This window comes from Neopelma chrysocephalum, unplaced genomic scaffold, assembly GCF_003984885.1.
Source record: "Neopelma chrysocephalum unplaced genomic scaffold, ASM398488v2 Primary Assembly neopelma1_101, whole genome shotgun sequence".
Taxonomy (NCBI): domain Eukaryota; kingdom Metazoa; phylum Chordata; class Aves; order Passeriformes; family Pipridae; genus Neopelma; species Neopelma chrysocephalum.
Window position 1 is genome coordinate 2,893,585 of NW_020897764.1, and position 26,619 is coordinate 2,920,203.

General features: G+C 45.9%; 1 protein-coding gene across 2 annotated transcripts in view; it reads right to left on the minus strand.

The window, feature by feature from the left end:
* PLCD1 (phospholipase C delta 1) overlaps positions 1 to 26,619 on the minus strand; it is a 52,355-nt gene that overhangs the window by 12,916 nt on the left and 12,820 nt on the right. For both annotated transcript variants that reach the window (XM_027695469.1, XM_027695468.1), the window contains exons 2-8: positions 26,008 to 26,172; positions 14,716 to 14,944; positions 9,815 to 9,944; positions 5,805 to 6,033; positions 4,482 to 4,683; positions 2,571 to 2,715; positions 1,375 to 1,524 (exon numbers count right to left, since the gene is read on the minus strand). In XM_027695469.1, the coding sequence (XP_027551270.1) occupies positions 1,375 to 1,524; positions 2,571 to 2,715; positions 4,482 to 4,683; positions 5,805 to 6,033; positions 9,815 to 9,944; positions 14,716 to 14,944; positions 26,008 to 26,172 (1,250 nt within the window). The remainder of the gene's footprint in view (positions 1 to 1,374; positions 1,525 to 2,570; positions 2,716 to 4,481; positions 4,684 to 5,804; positions 6,034 to 9,814; positions 9,945 to 14,715; positions 14,945 to 26,007; positions 26,173 to 26,619) is intronic.

A 26,619-nucleotide genomic window follows, 5' to 3' on the forward strand; every position in this document is an offset into this window, starting at 1 on the left:
AAAGTATCAGAGAGACAAGGACAGATCTTGATACATTGGCAATTTTTCTCCAATTAAACTAAACGGATCAATCCCTCCAATGGAGCATATTGGCCCAAATCCATTCACTAAGGTAGATCTGGGCCATTGTGTTCCAGCTGGGGCCACGTGTCTGTTTGGACAATCAAAGCAGGAGGTTGGATGAACACAAGAATGGGAAAAACATCTTTGGGAAGTTGGGGTCGTCCCCTTACACACACAAATCACGCTTCTCTTTCCCAGGTGTTTCTCCTTCCTTTTATCATATCATTGCCCTGGTCATAAGGCAAGAGTTGTGAAAAGCCATCAGCAGCTTTCCTGAATCTGCACCAGGATAAATAGCAAGTCAGGAGGGGACACTGAAGACACCTTTTTTTCCAAGTCAGGAACAGCCTGCAGAGACTTGTCTCCATGCTGGGTGTACCTCACCCTGGCAGTCACTTCTCTCAATGGAGTCACCTTGGCTGTGCCAGAGTCGAGGTCCTGCTGAAGCAGCAGCATTAAAAATCATGATTCATCCTAATTTATTGCCCTGGTGCTTAGGGACCAACCCAGATCAGCTTCCCTCTGTGCTAGGCATTGTATCAAATGAGGCATGACACTCCCAAACAAAAGGGGAAAGTTGGAAAAGAAAAACAGATAAAGGAAGATGGAGAACAAATAGAAGATATTTTTGGTGGATTGTTTTCCTCTCCTTTCTCCCCTGATGACTGCCAGCTTTATCCCACCCACAAACTCCTTCCAGCTCTGGGTAGGTAAGCTCATCCAACTTCTGGCAAATGATTTCTTTAGCAAAGAAATGCAATTTAAAGGGAACTGCAGCTACCCACACAAACTTTGCCTGTTCCTGCAAAGTGCTTGAGAGAAAAGGAGGAAAGGAGGAAGGAAAGAAGGAAACAAAGAAACAAGGAAACAAGGAAAGAAAACACAAACCAAAGGGCAGATGAATATTTCATTTGGCTTCTGTTTTGGAAACTTTTTTTTCCATATCAAGATTTCATCTTCATTTCTTCCTAATTATCAGCTAATGATTTTAAAGTGGTGGCCCACTGTTGAGGGCTGTGTATCTCCTTCCCCTTGCAAGGTCAGAGCTCAGCTCCCAGCTTGACAGCTGCCCTGATTCATGGGAATCAAAGGAGCATCTCTAGGCAGCCTCCTGCTTTCCCTTGTCCTTCATGGACATCTCCATCCCCACCACCCCAGGCCACTCTCAGTGGGAGGGCACTTTGTGCTTGATACAGTTTTAGGCTACTTTTACTGGTTTTCCCCTTGAGTTTTGAGTTCTGCACTCAGCAAGAACAGAAACTTCCTTCTTGTCCCACCTTCAGAAGGCAGTGCTAGAGTGGCCTTGCTTACCTCTGGGGAGGGGAACTGGGATTTGTTTCCATCCACTGGGGCAACCAAGAGCATGTCCTGGAAGATTGTCGTCATGTGCTGAGCCATGACCTTCTGCTGGTCGACGCTGCAGTGGTTCTCCAGGGAGATGATGACAGGGTATGGTGAGGTCTAGGACAAGACAGCAACACAAACCATCAGTGAACTCTGCAATACCACCAGTCTGCAGCAATTGGTGTAAACCTCAGTGCTGTTTTCTCAGGGAATGAATGTCTATCGTAGGGTCTAAATTCTGCTACAATGAAGATTTGTTAAAAATGGACAAATTTAACTATGCAGTAGCTACTCAGATCTCTGCTGGTGCCTTCCAGAGATGATGATCCAATGGACAGGGCACCAGGACCAGTCAGGATGCCTCCTACAGACTTTCTGGGGCACTTTGGTGAAGCTCCCTTTGCCTCCATTCTCCACTTGCACTGTGGGTCTGAGCACCTTCCGACCTCAGAGGAAAGACTGGGGAAGGGGGCTTTGAAATCACTGGGTTTGCTCAAATCCTGAGGTGACATGAATCCTTCCTCCATTCCTGCATAGGCCTGATCTGGTTCCCTGTGCCCCCCAAGGCATTCTGTGTGCTGAAGGCATTGGCATTATTGTCACTGTCACTCCTTTGTAGCCCCAAAGGAAACTTGCTGCCAGCTCCCAAGAGCACTGAAGGAAAATAGCAGAAAGCCCAATGAGTCTGTACAGACCCAAGGTTTTTCTGAAGGCTGCTGGCCCAGCACTGCCACACAAGACTCCAGACCTGCTCGTTCCTTTTAAAGCAGAGTAGAAGCAGTCCTTCACATCTAAAGTGTGGGTTCCCCTAAACTAGGAACAGACCCTAAGACATCCAAGCCACATAAATCATGGGTTTGTTTGCCTTTCCCACCAGGTAGGGTCAAGATACTGGGTATTATTTTCATTGCAGTGGGGTGCAGGATGCAGCTGTGCTGGTACACATTCAAATTCATCCTTGGATGTGCTCTGCCTGACCAGCAACTCCCAGGAATGGATCTCTGCAGGAAGCAGAGCACGGATGCCCGGACAGGACACATTTTGTCCCCATGAGAAATAAGGTGAAGCCTTCATTGTTTCTGCTCTCTGCTGGGAGGGCAGGGATCTACTGTCAGTCCTGGACTGTGCAACATGAGAAATCTTAAAGGGCGTCTCGTCCTTACTTTGAAAGCATAGTTCTTGATGGCCTTAATGACATCACTGAAGAGGATCTTGGAGGTGAGGGTATAGCCGTGATAAATGACGGGCTCTGAGTTGGGGCCATCCCAGCAATCCAGCTCCACACAGCGGCAGCCTTTGGTGAGGGCTCTGGAAACAAAGAAGGGACCTGGTTGGGTTCTAAACCTTCTGCTCCATCTCAAAATGAGGGTACATCAGGCACAGGTACTGCCTGGAAAGACTGACAGGAAGTTCGGGGAGCAAGGGAGGAAAAAAAGGAGCTTGGAAAAACAGGAAAGCAGAGAGAGAAAGGATGGGATCAGAAGAGCTCAGTGTCAGCAAAGACAGCTCAAGGTTGAGCAAGGAAAGCACAGTAGGATCTGAGAAAGGAGGGAGTGGAAGTCCAAGCTATAAATATCCAAAAAGTAAGACAAAGCGAGTGCCAGATGAGAAAGGACACTCATGACTGTGCCCCAAGTCTTTCCCCACAGATGGTGAAGAGAAGAGAAAATCAAGAATGGCTGCATTGGAAGAATGACAGTAAGACAGTCAGCCTTAGAAGCCAGGTCACAAAGCCTGGATGATGTGAGTTCTTCAACTAGATCTGATACAACATGAGAGATGAATCCTCAGAGCTGTGAGGGAGTGAGTTGTGGGAACTCCACCATAGCTGGGAAGACTGCTGAGGACCAGTTTCCCAAGCTGAGTCTACAGACTGAATTTCCACTTGAAATTCCCACCTCTACATATCCATACTTTCATTTTAATTCACTTTGAAATGCAGGTTCCCCCCTTTCCTGTCTAGGAGGTGATGTCATCTCTTTTACAGTAACTCCCTAAGCATTTCAGATTACACAACTCATTTGCAATAGAATCATAGAATACTAGAATGGTTTGGGTTAGGAGGGATCTCATCCCGTTCCAACTCTCTGTCATAAACAGGGACACCTTCCACTAAATCAGGTTGCTCAGACCCCCATCCAACCTGGGCTTGAACACTTCCAGGGATGGGGAATTCACAGCTTCTCTGGGAAACCAGTTCCAGAATAATGGGATTTTTATTTTATTTTTTTTTACAACCAAAACATACATCTATAATTTTAAGATACTGTAAGAGGAATTCAAACAGCTATTGGAAAGCAACTTTTTCCAGATTTCACTCTATACAATTTTGCCCTTGTGAGTCTAGACAGTCATTGCTCCTGAGAATCAGGTAAGTCATAAACAAAGACAGAATTGCAGTAATTGAGTTGCTTATAAGGAAATACTGTCTCACCTGATAAAAGCACAGGTCACAGCAGATGTAAGGTGGTTGTGCAGGTTAGTAAAGGTCACTGCACTCATCAAGCCATGAGACATCTGATAACAGACGTTGTTAAAGGCAGAAGTAGGCAACACCTAATGTTCTGTCCAGGGATGCTGTGGGAACATCTGAGATGCTAGAGAGGGACCAGGCATAAGTTTCCTGGCTCCTTCCAGTCCCTACACAGACCTGTAGTTCTATGCCTGAAATGTTTGCATCCTGTAAGTTCCTTGCACTGTCTTGTGTCATATTCTGGGGAATGCAACATACCCCCTCAGCACCGTGCTTTGAAAACACTGTGCCAGAGGGCTGCAATCCAGCCTCCACATGGCTGCAGGTATTTTAAACTCCCCTCAAAATGTAGTAATTATACATCTTACAGCCAGGAAGACACCACATGGGGCCCAGCAGAGACCCAGGTCAAAGTGCTATGAAAAGGGGGGGCACACCTCACCCTGGTGTGAACACGGGTCAGTCCACATTACCTGGTCTCAGGGTGTGAAGTTGCTTCTTGATCCTCTTGCATCTAGCAGTATAAATGCACCTTATGCCTTCTATAAGAAAGAGGACAACCTCCCCCACACACATAAACACACACACACACACACTTTACCTGATATAGGCTTCTGTGCTGCTTGGACCTGTGATCTGGTCTTCCATGAGATAGGTATTGTGTGAGGATGACACCAAGTAGTGACTGAGAGGTTGGGTCATGTCCTGGTACACTTTACGGTGGGAGGAGTTGAATATATTCCCCTCATCAGACAGCAGGTACATCAGGAAGCCGTCTTTGGTCATGGCGTTACCCCTCTTGGCTGCCAGACAAACAGACAGAAACCCCACACTGAAAATTCGGCACCGCCAGGTTGTGCCGTCATCTCCACCGCGATTCCTGCTGCTCTCCAGGGGATGTCAAAGGCAAAAATGTGCTCCCAGGGCATCCAGCTAATAGCAGAGATACTGATGCTGCTCACAGGACAACGACAGCTTCGTCTGCCTGAAAATGCTTTTAAAACCCATTCACAAGCGTGGCTTTTTATGACACTGTCCTTGATAACATCTTAGAAGTGTCAAAGACAGCCCTTACCTCATCTGTCTCTAGAGACTTACAGTATAAAAATCTCCATTTGAGCATTTCAAGGTTTCTCTGAACCCAGAGAACTTGTCAGATGTCTAAACCCAGACAGATAAATTTTGTCTAGATTATCCAATGAATACATGATTTGCAAACACAAAATTATCCCCAGCTTCAGTGTGGAATTGATTTCTCCCCATCTTAAGGGACTGAGAGAGATCTCAGCCAAACCCTAAAGTCTGACGGTTCCGAAGCCTTGCCCCTCTCCTGAAGGAACACCAGGGTAGTGCAAAAACAGCCCATGATCCTGAGTTGGCTCTCTGAACATGTCCTCCAAGGTGCCCCAGACTGATGATTCACCTACATTCTGAGCAGACAGACAGTTCTGTGATTGCCCCCCTAAACAGCTGCCACATCCTTGGCCCTCAAGTCACAGATCTCATCACTTGTTGGCTTTTCAGATGCCCATGTTTAAGACCATCTGCCTCCATTCCAGCTTCTGGAGAACAGAAATGTTGCTACATCCTCAACCTTGAAAAGCCACGTGAGGTCTCGGCATTTGAATAACCCATCCGAGTCTTTCCCTTGGGATTTTTATCACCCTCTGGCCAATGCTGTACCAACCCCTCTCCAGCTGCACAGTGTACCCAAACCAAAACTGAAGAGAGCTATTTCCCAGGCACTGCTCTGCCCTCCTCTCCTAGAATTGCTAATGCTGTTCCCCTAGGAGACTGGTGTTTTAGAAGCAGCTGCGAGAAGAAAATAATGCACGTGACTGCAGAAGAAAGGGGTAGTAACACCATTCACAGTTCATCAAAAAAGCAAGATTTTGAACCAAACCAGCCAAGGTTATCAACCTACCTCTTTCATTGGGCTCATATCTCTGAATTAAGGCAGGGGCAGCAACAACAGCATCTTCTTCCTGCTGCATCTCATAGAGGAACCTCACCAGGTTCTGGCAGGACATGAACCCGTCTTTATCTGAGTACATTTGGAAGATGTTGTCTATCTCCTTCCTCTCTGTCAGTATCTTGTAAAATTCCTCTATCTCATCATCCTCCAGAGCCTCTGTTTTGGACTTGTCACAGTGCTGTAAACGTAGAGGGGAGAAGGAGTGAAAACCTTCTTTCCTTCTGGCATACGCCAGCCGTAATCTGCACCAGGGCTACACAACGCAGAACACAAAATAATTGGAGACAATTACTGCCCAGTGAATGAGAAGCACTTGGTCAATGACAATGGCTCTCACTGACAAGGCCAACAGTCATACAACAGTTACAATTATTAGTATTTACTCATATTATCAGTGTGACCAAAAGCCCCAGGCGTGGCCCCGAGTTCCATCGCAAGGGGGGCTGCGCAAACCTTAAGTCAGAAGGACAGCTCAAGATAATTAAAGCACAAATCAAGGTTCAAGAGAAATGTAACTCTTGATCTCAAGAGGAATATAGGAAACAATTAACTCTCCTAAACTATGGACAGAGATTGTGGCCTAAAATCAAGTAAATGAAGTGAAAAGGACCTTCACCTTAGTGGGTCTGAGCTCAGGGCTCAGGAGGTGGCCAAGTAGTAGGGCTGGTTGCAAAGATGGCATCAAAACCAACTTAAAAAAAAAAACAAACAAACTACTAAATATGCATATTTAGGTATGAAAAAAATCCATCTTTCCATGGGCATTTTCCATTTTCATCCAAAACCCACCAAGTAACAAACTCTCCAGAAAATTTCAAATCAGATACCATCCTCGCAAGGAGCTGTAATTCAAATTCTCCATGCCCCCATGTTCCTCTGAGGTTTGAAACTTTCCTCTAGATAAAAGCTCTGACAGAGCACCATAGCCAAGGACTTGACTGGCCATGAATGACTAGGAGCTTGGGATATGCATTTTAGTGTCTCCATGAAGGACAACAGCTTTTCCAATAACAACTATTTCCAGTTCATTTAAAATACTCCCAGGTTCAATTTTTCATTAGAAAATGACAATTCTTTTTCTGTGGCAAATCCCGATATTAATTTTGTTGTTTGTTCCTAGCAGAATTCTTCAACTTGTCAAACCAGAGGAATTAAATTGCTTTCCATCTTTGATCCCTTGTGACAGACTGAGCTGTTTTCCTGGCTTTTATGGCCAAAAGGCTTGTCTCAGTTCAACCAGTCATGATACTAATCTCATCCTAGCTCTGCCAATGATCTCAGTGGTGGCCATGGTGGCTTTGGCAGTGCCCCAAGCAAGATGATGAGGGACTTTCATCCTCTGCAAATCCTCCACTGCAGTCCTTCACTATCTGTTTATGTAGCATATATCAACCCAAAGAAAATTATCATGATGCCCAGCATTTCACAAACTGAAGTGACAGAAAAAAAAAAAAGAGTTCAGCTTGTCCTGACTTCAGAATCTGCTGAGTAGAAGCTACAGGCTCATCTCAGGGGTGGGACAACCTGTGACATGCTCAGTACTACAGACACCTTCAAATTAGGTTTGAGAGTCCAGGAACTGCCTTTTCCTTGCTGCCTTCCATGTCTATGCTCCTGTGCTGTGGCCTTGGCTGGTCTCTTGAGCTAAGCTGAGCATGATGCTTAGCAATTGCAAAAGGAATATAAAGAGGGAGAGCACCTGGTAGAGACTGTGGGGATGTCATGAATTACAGATGTTCTTTGTGTTCAGACACGACAGGGAAAATGACAGGATATCACTTCTACAAAACTGGCATTTTAAGTGATCTGCCTTGGGAATTTTTTTCATATTAAAGGTTGTGATGAAAAGAGGACAATAGGGTTGGCATCATAATCAAATGCCAGGACAGATCAGATGAAAACAAGACAATAGCATTGGCATCATGATCAAATTCCAGGATAGATCAGATGCATGGTATAAAAGTGGGTTCCTTCTGCTTTGGTTGCAAGCTCTCCTAATTAGAAAGAGACCCTCAACCCAAAATCCCGTGTTTTGCCTCACATGTCTGTATCATGAACCATAAGTACTGAATGACCCTCGGCCTGCCACAAAAAGCACCTTCCTGATGCACCAGAGTGAATATTCAGGTTGAAATGAAGTGAGCAATGAGAGGAGCTTTGCACAGTTTCTGGTTGCATTGCATGTGCCTTACTCAGGTGTGTTTCAAACCCATATGTGGACACATTATGTGATGGAAGGCAAGAATAATGTGCAGACTTGCCCTGCAGCCCTCTCTTGAAGTTCTGATCACCCTTCCTTCCTGTGACTAAATGAAGAAAAACTCACCAAGGCAGAAAAGACCACCCTGTTAATAGGCTCTAATGTCTCAGCCCATCTAAGCTGAGGCAGGATGTAAACTGAAAATGTAATTGCTTTAGGAGCAAGACAGACTCTTCCTGGAGGCAAATCAGCCCTCAGGAGATCTGAATTAACCTCCAAAGAGTCTCTCTTTCCAGTGGCTATACAGGAAGCTTAACAATTACGTGCCTAATGATGGCACCTCAACTAGCTGCCTGCATTTCCATGGGTTGAATCAAGGTTTAGCAATTACTTGGAGTCCTTAAGCAAAAAGAATTGAACTTCATCAAGTTTCCTCTCCTAAAGCTCCCTTGTAACTGTTGTTACAGCAAAAGAGGTTCATCAAATGAGAGGCAACTGTGCCCCTAAAATAAAGGTTTGGTGGGGGGGTTTTTTTGAGGTTGTTTATGTTTAAAGATGTAGGGACTGATTCATCTCACATAAGAGAGATGTATCCTGTAGGATGAGGTGAATCACACCCTTGTCTCTGCTGGCTTCACCTACACAGACTCTAAGTGTTGGTGCTAACATCTCCACTGGAGACATACAAGTCAATCAGAGGGTTCCTAGTCTTACTGCTGTCCTTCCAGAGCCTTCCTGAGCAGGGAATAAAGGATGGAATACACCAACCAGAGCAGGCAGTACAACTGGAGGATTTTGCAAGCAGAAATTCTTTAAGATCTGCTGATGACCTTCCCCCCAGTTCCTGCAGAGTTACCAGAGAGAGAGACACCTCCATAAAGGAAGGATTATGAAACTTGAACCTCCTTTGGTGGAAGGCTATTTGCTCACAGGAAGGAGGAGGAGAACTACTGCCTGGTGCCCAAAACCACCCACGTGTTTACCAGTGATCAGAAGAAAGCATTTCTGAAACTGCACACCCATTAATTCAAATCCTGCTTCAGACAGGATGGAAGTTTTGGAAATTATCCAGATGTTTTATCTCACCTCAGCAGGATGGATCCTTTAGAGACAAACCAAAGGCTTAACAAGTGAGAATTTTTCATCCCTTTCTTATCTTCTGATGGGCTCAGCCTGCAAGCCAAATCTTGAGAATTTATAAGTGCACCTCCCTGACCAGATTAAATATGCCTTGGGAGTATTAAATCAATCAGACTGGTCCAGGCTTGGGTGCAATGTTACGTATCTATCATGAATCTGGCAAGGGTTTTTCTTAATTTGCACTTTCTTTTTGTTTATTCGTGTCACTTGGCACCCTCCCGCTCTGAGGGGGTGAGGATCTGGGTTCACAATTGCAACCAAATTTCAGCCAGACTTAGGCACTGACATGTGGTCATGGCACACAGAACTCCTGAATCACCTGGGACTCAAAGTGTACTTGAACTTTGCTTTTCCTTTTTTCTTGCATTATCCATGTTTGCATCTCATCTTCTGCATTGTGGTAAAATTGGGCATCAATCATGAAGGTCTTAACACTCCTTCATCAAAAGCATTGTTCTGGCCTAACTTAGTGGGAATCTGCTGAGCACTAAAAACTGAAAGTCCCTCCTTGGTACAAGAAAAGAAGCCCAGAGTTCACTTTAGTTCAACCCAAGCTGAAAGCTGTGGGAGATCTTGACCTCAACCAACAGCAAACACTTTATCTGCTTGCTCCAATTACCTGGAAAATCTTCTTGGCATGATAGTCATCGACTTCAATGTTCACTTCTTTCAGGAAGTCTTTGAGCTCTTTCAAGCTCATCTTGTTGTCTTTGTTTTTATCAGCTTTCCGCAGGCAGGTGTGAATCCAGCTGCAGGATGATGTAAGGAAATCTTTCCAGGTCAGTGCCTAGCCTAAATACCACCCTTCTGCTGCACATGCCAGGGGGGAAATCCTCTTCTGAAGGCTCTGAACCACCCCTCCAGCTGCTGCAAATCAGCACAGTCCCCCTGAACAGCTGAAATCATCTCACCTTCTGCTCCAACAGAGCAGAGCGGTGCTTTGGCAGAAGGAAAACGCGCTGTGATACAAGGAATCATGACCTGGGAGAAGCTTTTCACCATCTGGCCAAGGCTGGATCAGCTCTCTTTACCCTGTAGGAGTTTCTGGCCACGGCCAGAAACAGCCTGATTTCTCTTTTATGACAGAAAGTACATTCTGCTCCAGACAGTTAAAAGGGGAGAAAGGAAAGAATGAAAAGAGCTCCCAAGAGGAGCTTGGTAAACTCATTGTTACAGATTTGGTCAATATTCAGTATATCAGAGGGAACATTGAACTCCAGAGGCAGCAGTAATATTAATTTTTGAACTCACCTTTAGCTTCTCTACGTTTTTAGGGATTTCTACCTATCTGTCCTAAGAACTTTGTTGTGGGCAGAATTAAGCCAAATTTTGTGGGTCTTGGCTTCCCCTCATGAAAGCACAGTGTCTATTACTGTGTTGTACTGTGATAATAGTTCATAAGAGCTTTGGTTTTAATCACTTCAGTGTATCTATGGATCTGGACTAATTGCTATAAAAATGAGCTTTTTAATGTAATGTCATAATTTAAACTGGGTCTCCCATTTTCTTTCAGTCTCTTGGGAAAATAACATTAGAGAGTCGAGATACACTGCAGTTTTAAACAACAAAAAACATGCTTTTTGCATCATGGAACTGACTGTCTAATTTGCTTTACTGTCAAATAAGAAAGGTCATCCAGAAAAATATCTACTTTTCAATAGGAAAAATGATCAAAGTAAAAATTTGATCTCCATGAATGTAACCTTCCACATCTTGCATTGCTTCAAACCCATTCTACAAAAACTTCAAAAAAATGGCCAACCTAAATGTCAATCGGAGTAAAGCTGAGGATTAGAAAATACCAACAGAAGGATATAGTCCCCTAACATTTTAACTGGGCCTTTCAAAATGACCCCCAAAAAGGGCATCAACAGCCTTAGGGGCTGTAGACAGAACCTGAAACAAAGTTCACCACAGCTTCCACTGCATTCAAATATTTCCTAGCAATGGAGATATGTGTAAACCGTTTGTAAGTATTGTTTGTCTCATGGAAAGTTGAACTTTCTGACTTTAAAAATCTTGGCAGGTGCTAAGCAATGACCTCACCCTGCATCCGTCTTAGCCTGGTAATATTAATACTCCCCTTCTTTAGGCATGGAAACCAAAATAAAGACAGGCTACGTTTTCCCAGCTCCCAAGGACACTCCAGGGCCCTGAACCAGGCTCTGGCTTGGACCGATTCTTCCCAGAAAACCAAGTTTGAGTCATGAAGCTCCCAAGAGCAGAGGATGCTCTGCTGGGAGCACACCACATCCACCCCGGGGTGCAGGACACCCCCTCCACCAGCTGTGCTCCAAAGAGGGTCTGCTCAGACTGGGAACGTGGTGCTCTCAGTGGTGCTGCCACCCAGTCACACCCAACCCTGCACCTCAGCTCCCCTTCACAGCCTTCCCTAAAAACAACAGGCAGGAGCAAGGCCCAACTCCAGCCAGCCAAGAGGAAATCCAGTCTGCCACGGCCAGAGGGGAGCAGCAGGGTGGGATAACACTAACTGTGCATAGAAACTACGCTTTTCGTGCCAACCACTGCAAAAAAAACCAGCTTATTTAAAAAGCCTGCATCACTTCCACCAGTCATGAGCACCCAGGATCATGCACGTACCCAAAATCCTCTCTGGAAGGCAATATGTGGGCAGTAAATGCATCTGCAGTAGTGTATGTCCAGGTCCCACCTGGGAATGGAGGATGCTTTCCTGCTAGATCCCTTCCCAGGAGGCTGAGAAATGCAGGGGGGAAATCAGAGAGCCCAGGAAGAGCCCAGACACTTGCAGTGGGCCCTCACACTGCAAGGGCAAGCAGCAAAGAAAGAAAAAGGAGAGTACAGACAACTGGGGCTTCAGCCTGTTGTGTCAGCAAGTATTTTTGCAGCATTCTGACCCAAAACCACCCAAACTCCACATCCATCCGGATCCCCTTCACTTTGGGAGAGCCTAGAGGAGATGGATCAACTAAACACTTCAAGTCAAATTCTTCCCATCTGATACAAACGACATTTTTCAGCCCTGGCTGTGGGTCTTTCTTTCACCTTATGTACCTATGTGGGCCTGTGTGGACCAGGAAAAAGCTGCTCCCATTCCTGTATACATCCAGAGCGAGCTTGCTTCCTGCCTCTTGTTTTGAAAGGATATGCCAGCTCCAGGGCTACCACTTTTCTAGTAGAAACCAAAGGGGGGGGTGACTGAAACTATCTGGCAGATATCCCGTGAATGTGCTCAGAACAGAAAATGCTGCAGAACTTCTGGTAAGTGCTTTCAAACCAGAAGAAAAGCTCACACATAAAGCCCAGAACCGGAGCAGACGGTGCCACCCTGCTCAAATGAAAAGTCCTCTGTGTTTTCTGGTCTAAAGCCTTCCCTGCACACATACCTGCAATATTTGCTAAATAACCCATGCCAGCTTGCTGCAGGGTTGAATCTGAGGCTTAATAAAGCATAACTGTTTGTATAAGAACATCAGAAATGCTCACCAAGCATGTGGGAGTGTTATCTCGGTAGGAATGTAGGACTGGAAAGACACATAAGACACTCAATCAAGTCCCTTTCTACCACAGGCAACTCCACTGTGTTATAAGCAGAACAATCCCCACCTGAAACTAGCAGGTTTTTTGCTTTCAATATGTGTTTTCAAAAAACTTGCACGTTCCTTACTTGATTTGCAAGGCTTTGTGAGGCTGGAAAAGACACAGTGCAAGTCAATTCTCCAGTCATGGGGGACAGGCAGGGGACACAACACTTCCCCTCATCTCCTGACTCTTCCCCTCCTGTGCTCACAGATGCAAAGAACACTCCTGAGGTTTAAGGAAGATCTGAGTAAGCCCACACTGCCAAGCAAACCCGGTGAAGGCAGACTAAATTTAAAATCCCAGGCTTTAATTAAACATCATCAAATTTCAAATGAGAAATCATGCTGTTCTGTAATTCCAGGTTACGTTAAATGGCCTGAGACAATCCCAGATTGGAAGCCAGCACTGCACGGTAATTACTCTTCCAGAAATATGGTTTGCCTACCCACCCTATTTAGCTTCAATTCTGCTTTCCAAAGACAGAGAGGCACTTTTCCATGCTGGAAATTTACAGCCTTCTTCCCTTGCAAATATCATTGTTATTTTTCCCCCCTTAGCAATCTTGTCCCTTCTTATGGGGAAGTTTTTCAGCAATATATTCAACTTGAAGTGCTCCAGGGACAGCTTCGTGTTACCCAGATTTTCCCCCTACACACTGTGGGGTGGCTGAGGAGTGACCTTACAGCCCAGAGCTTAAAAAAACATCCAAAAAGATGCTCATAATGCAGGAGATAAACACAGCATCCCATCCCAGGCACATCAGAACTAATGGAGTCTGATTCCTTTAAACAAACAGCATTGTGGTTGTGCAAGTGCTTATTAGACTTTAGAGAATCCACAGAAGGGTAAAGCTTGATGAAAGCTCAGCATTTATGCACCATCTCCTTCACCATCAGTACATTATTACACAGCAGAGAACCCACATGGGGTGAAGCCTTTACTGAGAGCAAGACTCCCTATTGCCTGCTTAGGCTCATACTCCAGCTCTGGGATTTTCCCCAGCTGAGGATTTTGGATCTCCCCTCCCCTCTGCAGATGCTTTGATGTTGAACAAGCCATGAAGCTCACGCAGCCTTCTCTCACCAAGAGAGAGATCTGCTTTCCTCTCTGATAGCTGGATTCCTATCCTTGGGAAGCTTAAAGGAACTTAATATTTTATGACTGTCTCTGTCAAATCAGGGTGAAACCAGCCAACAGGTTCCTATGTCACGGTCAGGGTCTCAGACATACAGGGACTGCAGAAAATCCACCCACAGATATTCTCTCTTTTTACATGTGGTCATAAAGCAACTCACTGAGTGAAATGCAGCCCCAGGGAGGATTCCCTGTGAATTCAGCAGAGCCAAGATCTCACCCAATAACTAACTCTCTCCCCATTTCTTAAGGAATTCACTTTCCTTTCCTGCTCTGCTCCTTTTCCTTTCCGATCTCTGCACTGTCAACAGAGCGACTGCAAATTTTCTCAGGGTAAAACCTCCTCCCGTGCTGAGGCAAATAAGGAGTAATTTCACTGAAGTCAGTGGAGCTACCCCAGAGTAAATTTGGCAGTGAGAAGAATCAGCTCCCTTGCCTTGTATTACCGAGAAACACGATAAACAGTATGGGCTTTTCATGCCTTGCCAAGAAGTGCCTGTCCTGGAGTTCACTGCAATGCAAGTGAAACAGACCCCTGAAGAACACAAAAAGTAATGATTGTTTTATCTGGAGCTCCATGAAAGAGGCAATTCTTTGCTTAAGGAGCTACATTAAGCCTGAATCCCCTCTTGCTGGTATCACCGTAAAACAGGGGGAAAAAGCACTGGAAACCAGGGAGTTTGCCTGGGTGCAAAATCAGTGTGAGAGAAAACTCAGTGCCCAGGGCCAGCAGGGAAAAAAGGAGGTTAGTCTACTATCTCCACCCACAGGGAAAGACAAGTGCATCTTTGTCTGTGATTAATCATTTTATAAGGCAAAGGATACTGTTGGAGTTTCTGTTTCTGGTTCATGGAGTTGCTGTGGGCTATGATTTTCCCAAGGCCGGAGATCCAGTGGTTGGCATCATCCTCTGAACTCGCAATGAGGTCCAGGTTTTTCCGCTGGTCTTTGAAGATGATGGAAAAGCAGCGATACTCTGGGACATCCTTGGCGTATTTTTCCATACCTTCTGTTTTATGGCCTGACCTCACATCCCGAATATCTTCAATGGAGACTGTGGAAAGAAAGCAGAGCCTGCTGTCAGCAGGGGTTCAGTCAGCCTTATCTCTACTTGGTGAGGGATATTAAGGAATTACTCTTTCTCCTTTTCCTGAAGCCTCTGGAGGGTTCCCTTCCCATTTCTCCCTTCCCCAAACTTTGGTACTAAAGAAAGCTCAAATCAAAAGGACCAGAAAGAGCAAGAGATTTTAAAAAGGAAAACTCTTTCCCCATGTTCTTTACTTAACAAAGAAGCAGAATCTGCACAGGGTGCCATACTGTGATATCCTGCTTGTGAGACACAAATCACTGCCAAGAGTTTAGTTCTGAGTCTTTGGAGCATCCCTGACTTGAGCATCCCTTGACTCATGACCCATAAGAATGGGGAGAGTGGGGATGTGCCTTCCTGTGAACATCACCCCACAGGAAAATTCTGTAATCACAGAATGGTTGGGGTTGGAAGGGACCTTAAAAATCATCTCATTCCAATCCTCCTGCTGTGGGCAGGGACACCTTCCATTAAACCAGGTTACTCAGAGCCCTGTCCAACCTGGCCTTGGACACTTCCAGGGATGGGGAGTCCACAACCTCTCTGGGCAAAATGAGAGGTGACTTCAGTAAGATGAGGGCAGGGACCAAAATAGTCTTTCTTTAGGTTGCAAAAAAAGTGAGAAGGTAAAATTTTAAATCCCATCTATTCTTCTCAGACATCCTAGTGCAAATTAGGGAGACAAAGACCAAAGCTTCTGAGCAGTCTGGTGTCACCCATACTCCATCCTCGGCCCTGTCAAGGGCAGACTTAATCCTCCTTGCTGTAAGAAAGGAAAACACTGTTTTCCACATCATCTTTCCCCATTCCCATCTGGGCCACTCAGCTGGTAGAAATGAGCCCTGAATTTGCACCAAGTTTGCAAAATGCACACACGAGGCAATCCAGAAGGAGCAGTTTACTAAGAGACTATTTTGTTCAACAAATGTAAGTAATGCAGACACCCCCACATTGCCCTGAGAGCATTCAGGTGCCCTCAAACTGGGTTATAATCAGGCAAGCTCCTGGCAGCAACCACAGCCTCTTTTTGTTCTTCATGGTCCACTTAATACACATACAAAGCCCTGGCACAGGTTGCCCAGAGAAGCTGTGGCTGCCCCATCCCTGGAAGTGTCCAAGGCCAGGTTGGACAGGTCTTGGAGCAACCTGGGATAGTGGAAGGTGTCCCTGCCCATGGCAGGGGGGTGGAACTGGATGGTCTTTAAGTCCCCTTCCAACCCAAACCATTTTAGGATTCTCTGATTCTATGAAAGGACTGAGAGGAAAGGATACAAACTTCTTAACCGCATTTGACTGATGAGAAACTTAACGCCGAAGTAGGGATGGCACCTCCACACAAAAAATGGCAAAAATGTTTGCAAAGAGCTGGATTTCACAACCAAAAAATCTCATGGCATTTTCTTGGGTAGAAGACAGACCAGGTACATTTTCCAAACATCTGCCAATACCTGGGCACACCTAGAAACAACAACACACCTGAGAGATATTCAGCCATCTCCTATAACAAGCTGGCCAAAAAACCAGACACAATCACAGGAAATGGGAAAAAAAAGGGCTTAACTTCTACTCTGCCTCAAATTGTAAAGTACAGTTAAAAATTATTTCCTCTGTCACAGTTGTGTGAGAACAATTTTATTTGAGCTTCCTTGAAGGAGCTTTGTTGAAAAGCAGTGTGTGAATGTAAAATATCTCCACGGTTTAGCTGAATAGGAAAAACTTGCCTTTAAAACAGCCATTTCACCATTAAAGTGCCCAGTTCATTCAAATTCAACACTGCAGAAAAACCCAGCTCAGTATCCACCCTGCACGTTTTTAAGCATGGCTGCCCTGGGATCATACACAATTCATCAGATGCTCACCAGAGTTTGAAAACTTTCCTTTTTTTCCCCCAGAGCAGTCATGGTAATACTCAGCTGCTGGGGAAAAAGAGAAAAAAACACCCAAAATTTCAGTCTTCAAAAATCACTGACTTCCCAAAACCAACCCTTTACATTCGCTTCAAATTCTCACCATCTGCCACAGCACTTTGCTGGTTTGCTTCCTGTGGAAGAACACACCATGAGGAGCTTCCTAGAGCTGGCAAAGCTCCTCCCTGACAATTATGAGCCATTATCTTTGTGTGGTCTTTGATTATCACTTCGTAAAGGGCAACAGTTGAGCAGCCGAGGGGAGGGGAGGAAAAGGTTGGGTTGGGACGGGCTGCTGTGGAATTGTGTCTTCTGGCCAAGTTACCTTTGAGCAAAAGTTTGAGTACTAAAGCCTGGTGATTTTGCCCTTTAACTGGGACATTGACCAAATGATAGTGGCTGTGCCTCGGGTAGAACTTCACCCTTAACACAAAGCATGCTATCACGTTTGGACAGATTCTGTTCAGGCAAAAAGTCTAAAGTTTAATTGGATCCTTTTATAGCCAATAGGGGGGGAAAAATGAGATTTCGGAACGTAAATGTTCTGTCCTATTTAAAGAAAAACCTCAGAGTAAGATAAATTATACCCTTAATCAATGGCTACAGAGGACCCTTGATCAGAAAGGAAGTCCAGGCTGAGCATCCCAGATGTAGAAGTGTCCATAAATAAGTGATTCTCCTCCACTCTGGGTCTTTTCTGCTTATGGCAGTGCAAGTGGAAGGATCATCCTGTTATTCCTCATCACCTGCCAACTGCTCACCACTGCTTGGCTCACAAGAGTTATTGTCCTTCAGAATGGCTAGTTAGTCTGCTTGTGCAATCAAACCCTAAACTTTGGGTTGGCAACAACCTCGTGTTTCCAAAACTAGAAAATCTGATGTTAAATATTGGAAATTTAGGAGGGATTCTTTGGAAACCATTACATGGCTTCGTGACTCCACTGGAAAAGGGAGCTGTGTGGGAGGAAAAAAAAGATTGAAAACCTGTGTCTGGAAGGATGCCTTGATCTCTTTGAGGTGTGTTGAGAAGAGGATGATGGAGGTAACAGAGTTCCTCAATGCAGAAAAGGTACAAAGAAGGCTGAAGAGCAGGATTGGTGCCTACTGTAGTCACACAAGACAAGGGGAGAAACTATCAACACAGGAACTGTTAATAAAGCAGGGTAGGGGAGGACACTTTTTAAAGCTTTCCATAGCTTGGTCGTGTGTTTTCATCTATCAATAAAAAAGCTGAAGCCAAAGGAGTCGGCCCAAGCCATCTGCAAAAGTTATCTTTTTTCTGGAAAATCTTAACCCAGCATGAGTACTTTATCAGCTGCTCCCAGACAGCCAGTGCACTGTATTAGCAGTCCCAAACTAACTGAGCTATCTGCAAGGAGAAATCAAGAATAACTGGGGGACAGACACGTTTCACAGCAGAGGAACACTCACAGCAAATGCCCATCAATCACGTACCCCTGCAACCTCCCTGTTCCTTCCCCACCACGCCACAGCGGGGAGATAACCACAAGCAGAAGAGAATCTGGAAAGTTTGCATCCACTTCTCCCGAGTGTTTACGTCTGCTGAAGAGGTGGTTTGTACAAAGCCCAAAACATGACGCACAGCCCAAGGAAGCTCGTGTTCTTCCCGGCCTCCAGACACAGAGTCACACAGGTTATGTCCTGGTCAGCCTTCCTGGCTGCTGTGGGTGCAGCCTGGACAGTGCCACAGGCTCCCCACTGACATGGACACACAGCAGCGTTCTCCAGAGCCAGTGAAATTCCTCCTGTCTGAACTACTCTCAGGGAGATGTTGGGAACTTTCTTTTTAACCCTCCTTCCAATTTTCATCACCGGATCCTGCCCTTGTGCTTTCCCCTTGCTAATTCTCAGCCCAGTGCCCTTCTCCTGTTTCACCCATGGCATCAGCAGGCAGGGACGGGTCAGGCCTGCAGGATCCATGAGGCCAGTTTTGACAGCAAGGATATTTTCAGGCAACCACAATGTATCTTTTGGGCATCTCTCTTGATTTGGATTTCTCTCTTCATGGCTTTCAGGGAGCTTGCTGTTACACTTGCAACCTCATCTCCTCATGCAGAAGGAACACCTCCCAGAGGAAATCAACTGGATGATCTCTAAGGTTCCTCCCAACCCAAGCCATTCTATGATTCCAGTGTACAAGTGTTGAAGGTCCAGAAGAACAACCCTGACAAGGTTCTTAATGATGAGAGAAATTGTCTGAGAAATGAGCCCTGGCCACTGGCCTCTCAATCTCTTCTCCCATCATTGTTCCACAAGTGAAATGTCCAGACTGTGCTGGGAGCATGGACAGTAAACTCTTTGGTAATCCTAAAGAATGCAGGGAAAGGAGGAACAGAGGCAGAGAGCAATCCCTTTTTTTTTTTCTTCCTGTTTGACAGGCAGCCCTTCGAGAGGAGATATTTTGTCAGGAATCTTTTTCAAGAGAGAGAATAAGAAAATGAACCCACATCTGCAAACTACTGAGCATGTGAAGGACAAGGACCAACAGGTGCTTCTCTTTTCTTGTGCCTTTGCTGATAAAGAAGGAGAGGAGGGTCACTGTACAAACACTTGGAGGCACTGCCAAAACAGCTGTTTCACTGGGGGAGGGGGGCAGCTTTTCACTCTGGGAGAAACACTCCTCAGATCCTTTCCTTATCCTGCCCTCCTGTCATTAGTAAGTGATCCCTGCAATGTGGCGTTCAGTCACATCGAATTACTCCATCCCACTCTAATTGTCTCCGTAAGTCACTTCTGTTTACTGTCAGGAAATGCAGATGAGAAACGTGCTCAGTGGTTAACAGCTTGCACAGCATCCTGCGTGTCTGCGGAGAGCTCAGGCCCTCACCAGCTGCACCGCGGCCAGGAGGGCTCAGCATCTTGTCAGGAACAGATAAGAGCTGCTGCCCGCCCCCAGGACTGCCCCACAGAGACACGGCATGGATTTCACGACACGCTGAGCACACGGGGCGAACCGGCCCCGCCTGCTGCTCCTCGCTTTGGTCTCACCCCGGGAAGAGCCGCTCGGTTGATTTCGGTTTCCCCCCAGGGGTCTGATGCTAATGGCCAAACGCAGTTGGGATCAGGACCTTTGTAATCGGCGGGAGCTGGAGCACTGACAGCTCCCCGGACTGGGAATACCACAGGCTATCCGTCACCCTGGCCCCTGAGGGATGCTTCATCGTAATGACTCACGGGTGGGTTTAGCGTGAGCCCCACTGTGCTGTGCCTTCCTAGCCCTGACCACATTGCTCTTTCATCTCCCTGTGCGTGAATTACTGCAGGTGCCAGCTGCTGATTCCTCATCCATTCTCTTCTCTGCTCCCCCTGCACTGACACGCTCAGCAGGTTGTTTTAACTGGAGATCAGCTGCACAGCAGTCTGCCCCCCATTGCTGGCGTGTGTCACCCGCTGACAACCAGTGATATAATGCACGTGCAAGTTTACAGGTTGTCTGGAAATTCCTTTTAATATAAGGTCTTTACCCAGCCTTTCTGTCTACCCATCACAGCTTGGGGCGCTGATGTAAACAGAGAGGTCTCTATTCACATTCCTTCCACACATCCCAACCAGGGCCCTGCAAACTATTTCGGCGACTAGTTCCCGCTTCTCCTGCCACCACAGCGCCGCCAAATTTGGATCTGAGGCTCTCAACACTTCTGCCTTTGCATTTAACATATGCTGTGGAGAATAAGGTCAATATTTGTCAGCGCACTGCCTGTGATGAAAACTGTCCCGGCGACGCATGCGGTGGCCTGATTCAAAACTCAATCGAAGAAACAGGCAGCCCTGCATTTGAAATGACGTGTTTTATGGGTCGAGTGATTTTGATAAAAACAATTGAGACCCACAGACAGACGGTTTTGTTTTCACAGCTGACGGCCGCCTTGCATAACACATTCACATCAGCAAATATTTTTCCAGGGATAAATACATGTCTGACCACGGAGCAATGATTCCTAAAGGAAACTGCAGAAGGAAGCTGTAGGTGCAGCCAACTACCTGCTGTGTGCATACAGGTTGCTGAGAGTTTCTGTTGACTTTAGGCACTTATCAGGAACAATTTAAAGCTTTCACTTCTTGACTTGAGCAAGCACAGAGAAATATCACATCCTTCCTGTTCTTCTGCAAGCAAGTTCAGGGCATTAATTCAATGGAGACAAGCATTTATTCTTCAGAAAAAAGTGGTACGTTATGTTCATTGCATGGTATTTTAAGGGCACTCCTAAATTTCACAGCAAGCCATAAATGAAGGAAAAAGTTTTCTGCTGAAAAATATCCTATAGTTGGGCCAGAAGTCAGAGGAACTGGAACGAATTTTGTGCATTTTTAATAGTGAGATAACTAATTACTACATCGAAATATCAATTTCATGACTTTAAATAATAATACAATCACCACTTGCAACACTCAGTAGTGCAATGAATTTGTAAATTCCTCCCAAAGCAGATTATTTTAATCAAAATACAAAAAAAAAAAAAATATTCCAACAATAGCAGTTTTTACGTAAATATTTTGGCCAGAAATGGAAATATTTCAGCTAAAACTCCTGAAGTTCTTTCTTGACTTCACTGCTGTGACTCAAGGACGCGCCCCCAGTGAGTCATCCCTGGTTCAGTGTGCAAAGCTCGTTCACGGCTGCCACGGGAAACGTCACCTCCCTGAGCCTCCAGCAGAGACAGAGTGCAGGAGGTACCAAAGCACCATCTCTGGGGCCCCACTGTAGCACCCCTAAACCTAAATGACTCATTCAGTCTTCTCCTTCTGGCTTTGAATATTCTGTTCCTCCAGCAAATGCTCAAAAGGATGTTTCACTGGAAAGTTTTCGGCCATCCCCACAAATCCCCGAGTTCAGAGAGTTTTTAAAGGGATTGAGCCTGGCTTAAGTGAGCTCACACAAGGGATTACAGCTGGTTTAAGAAAATACTTTCAAAAATCAATTTCACTGGAAGCAGCAAATGCCTTTTTGCTCTTTTTATTTCACATAGATGAGATCTGATATTTGACAACAGCTAAACAAGACAGTGCTACTGACAGGCTGCTGCTCCTGCCATCCAGCCCCTCTGCCCCCTTTGACTCTCCTCCCTTGCACCACGGTGATGCTCAGGAGTGAACTGGTTCAGAATGAACCGTTTTCCAGCTCCCTTGCACAAATCTTTTCTTTGCCCCAAAACTGTTAATCGTGCAACCTGAACTCTTTTCTCAGCCCAGGGAGAAAGCTGTGTAAAAGCCTCATGGGCCAAAGAACCATCCACCCTGTTCATGGCCCTACACAACATTTAAGGTGACACAGCAGGGTGTTTATGGATCTGATATGTAGCTCAGACACAGGATGGAGCAGGCTATGCTGAAAAATGGTGCTTTTTCAGCCCTTCGTGCTCAGCATTCCTATGTCTCTGCTGGAGGCAACCAGAGAGTACACACAGGGCAGAAGATGCTTGTTGGAAAACTGACTTAAGATGCTTCAAGGGCTTCTGAAAAAAAAACCTGTTCCCTTAGACTTAAATGGAACATAATGAAAAATTATGGATAATAAGGAAAAAATGGATCATGTTCTACCTGCGTAGAAAGCATTTTGGAAACACAGCCTATCCCCCCCAAAAAGCCCTGTGGGTATTACAGCTATGAAGACAGCATCCAATCTAAATTCCCAGTTGTTTAAAATAAAGACAACAGAGGAAGGTACTGGTTGTACCCTGTGTATCTGAGCCGGGCAACATCTGTGCCTGTGACAACCCTGATATGTTGGGCTTTTTGAACTTCAAGCATCTGAGATTCTCCTGCCTGACGTTGGCAGTCCCCAGTGTTATCTACTAGGCTCCACCACACAATGGTTTACAAATAACTTTTCCACATGGTCATAAGAACAGCAATAGGAATAACAGGAAATTATCCAAACAAAAACATAACCCTCACCCTGCCCAGACTTTGCTCCTCTGAGGTGCATCCATCTGCTCTCTGCCAGCAATGCTGCAGATAAGATTAGACCCACTGCTCAAACCTCCCAGTTTCCATTCTGCTCACTCTTTTTCCATCCTAAAAGGGGAGCTAATCTGCAGGTTTAGGAAGGCTTTGTACTGGAGAGTGAAGTAGCTGTCTGTCAACAAGGAAGGGTGACCCTCTGGAGAGACTCACGCTGAAGTCCCTGATTTCGGGCCTCAAATCATGACCCTGCACTCCTCCTCTGATGTGACCACCTTCACACACCAGATCAGATGAGAAGGCAGCCGTGGTGGTGGAGCCTACCAAAGGATACAACAAGAGCCGGGATAATCCTCCCTACACCTGAACCCAGAGCAGCCTGGTGAAGTTAAAAGCTCAAGAATGAAACTCAAACCCAGTGATCATTCTGAAAGCTGAGAATGGAAGGTTTCAGAGGATCAATAAATGAGAAAAGCAAGAAAAAGTGTGACCAGCAGGTTGAGGGAAGTGGTTGTGCCCCTCTACTCTGCTCCCGTGATACCCCACCTGGAGTACTGCATCCACCTCTGGGGCCTCCAACATCAGAAGGATGTGGACCTGTTGGAGTGAGACCAGAGGAAGCCATGAGGATATTCAGAGGGCTGGAGCACCTCTGCTGCAGAGACAGGCTGAGATAAATGGGGTTGTTCAGCCTGGAGAAGAGAACCTCCAGGGAGACCTTAGAGCCCCTTCCAGTACCTGCAGGGGCTACAGGAGAACTGGAGAGGGAGTTCGGACAAGTGCAAGTAGTGACAGAACAAAAGGGAATGGCTTTGAACTGAAAAAGGGCAGGTTTGGATTAAACTATAAGGAAGAAATTCTTTTCTGTGAGGGCGGTGAGGGACTGGAACAGGTTGCCCAGAGAAACTCCGGCTGCCCTATCCCTGGAACTTTTCAAGGCCAGGTTGGACGGGGCTTTGAGCAACCTGATGTAGTGGAAGAATATTTCTCTGGGAAAGGTGTGGATGCACAGGGTGTCAATGGGCATGCACATGCCTGTGAGCCATCAGGTAATATCACTCCCCCTTCACGTGTCACTGAGGACACTCCCAGGGCACAGCAGGTTCTCCGTCCCACAGTGGCACTGCCTCTGTCTCCAGCAGTGTGGCAACACTGGTTGGGCTCAGTTACCAAAGTGTATCTTGAGTGCTGTAAATCCACACCCAGGCAGACACACTCCCAAAGCCTGGGCCCAACGCCCAGCTCAAAGGGTTTGAGCTCACTCTTATTGCAGCTCAGTAAATAAAAAAAGTCACAGTTGTGCCTGCTCTCCATGTCACTGCCTCAGCCAGGGAGGCAAGGGGTTCAACCAGGCAGGCGTCAAGGTCTCTGGAGCCACAGCACAGGGATCCCTTCCCATTTACTTCTGAGGACCAGGTGGGGTCAGGACTGTTGCTGTAGGTGCTCTCTGACTCCATAATTTGGAATTATGGCTGGCTCAGACCACAGGAAAGCAAGCTTTGAAATTGATTCTTCTCAAATCATGTCCTTATTTGTTTTACAGCAAGATATTATCTCGTAAAGGAGTTTGGTTTTATATGGGACAGAGCTCAGCAGAGCAGGCGCTCCCAGAGGACAAACATTCACTGAGGTCTTTGTGTTTGTAGTTGTTAAATGGATTATTGCACTGAGACCTGAAGAGCTCAGGATCCCACCATGCTGGGCATCCAAACCCAGTAAAGGACAGGCTCCAAACCTAAGGCTCTAGGGAGACCTCACTGCAGCCCTCAGTACCTAAAGGGGGCTTATGAAAAAAGAGGGAGAGGGACTTCTTGCATGGGCAGACAGTGATAGGACAAGGGGGAATGGTTTTAAACTAAAAAAGGAGAGACTTAGATTAGACGTTGGGAAGAAATTCTTCACTCAGAGGGCGGCAAGACACTGGATGGAACAGGTTACCCAGGGAAGCTGTGGATGCCCCATCCCTGGAAGTGTCCAAGGCCAGGTTGGACGGGGCTTGGAGCAACCTGGGATAGTGGAAGGTGTCCCTGCCCACGGCAGGGAGTTGGAACAAGATGATCTTCAAAGTCACTTCCAACCCAAACCATTTGAGGATTCTGTGATTCAAAGTCTTTTACATTTAGATAGAGGAGGAAAAAGAAAACGTGTGGGGAAGGATGCACAAAGAGATTAAATGAGGTGCTCAAGGTCATGTGTGGCCACCAGGGTTACAACCCAAATGTATTTTACCCTGCTACTTTACTCCTCCCACTGAAAATCTTATCACTGCTTGTGGGAGGGGGGGTAATTTGGAAGGCCCACCCTTCATTTAGTTAATTGTGATCAATACAAAAATAATGTGTAAATAGCACATTTCAACATACCATAAAATATAGTCCATGTTACTAATTTATCTCCTAGATTTACAAGACTGTAAAGATTAGTGAAACACGAGAGAAGAATGTCAGAAAATACGGAGAAATATATCATAAAAATACCAAATGAGAAGAAAACCCAGATATAAACAGACACACACCCTGCCTGATCCCATTTTGACTGCACAATTGGGCTCCTGGTCCCAGTTACGGCGCCAAGCTGGGTGATGCTGGCACAGAATTGTTCTTCCTGTGCCATATAAACCATTGTCATATCTGGACTTTTTACAATAGGGCAGATCCTGGGTTTCCAAGATAAGAATGAGAATAGGCTTTCCTTCCCAGAGACATCTCCTGCCAGCCCTTGGATCTCCACTTCTCTGCAGCTCCCTTGTGAGGCTTAAATGACAGTTTTCCCAGGGATTGAAGGCGGGAAAGAAGTGTCCTGGGAGAGCCCAGACCAACAGCCCAAGCGCACAGACCACACCACAGATGCTCACACCATGTCTCACACTGAGCATTAGGGCTTGGGCACCTGAGTAACCTGAACAATCTGGGGAGGAAACGAGCCAGGTAGGGCTGCTGAGAGCAGCACAGCCCCCACCCCACAACCGTTTCAAGCAGTAGCTCACGAGCTTGGGAAATGTGGCCATTCCTGACACGGCAGATTCCTCGCGGCTGTCTCCGGAGCTGACAGCATCCCCCAGCTTGTGTGTTACAGGAGGTATGAAGGATCTGGTCTCACTGCTCCAAGCCCTGCCTCCACACTGCACATAAAGGTCCCGGTTCACCCCAAGCACCTCTCACAGAGTGCCCCACTGCCCGTGACAAAGCAGACTTTACTTACAGATCTGTGACTCTGGAGATCTCAGCACCTTCTTTGACTCCTGCCAGATGGTTTTGCAGTCCTCCTGGAGCTTATAAAACCGCTCCTTTCTCCAAGAGCTGGACTTCACTTTTAGCAGCTGGCTGCCCTTCAGGAGGAACTTCAGATCCTTGTCATCTTTGAGGCCTGTGGTGAAACAGGAGTGGTAATGTAAGAGACAGCTCAAGAAATGATGCTCAAGGAGTCTTCCCTTCCACAGGACAATACAGACAGACAGACAACTGCAGGGCAGACAGGTCTGGGGAGGACAGCTGAGCAGAAAGACCCAAAAATCAATCCTCCATGTCACACTTCATGCTCACAAAAGAGGCTGAAGCTTTGTACATTTCTTAGATTGAGTCTAAAGACTTTTGTATGGCAATTCTCATGTGGTTTACAAACATAAAATACTTCCTTCCCAGCAAATACAGTTACTGTTAGGATGCAAAAACTACAATAAAACAAACAACAAAACAGTAGCAGCAGAGTGAGGAAAGTCGCATAACTTGTAATTGGAATGCTCTCGGGAACTTTCAAGTGGTTTTAAATCTATTCTGCAACAAATTTCCTTTGTGGAAACAGGAATACACAAAG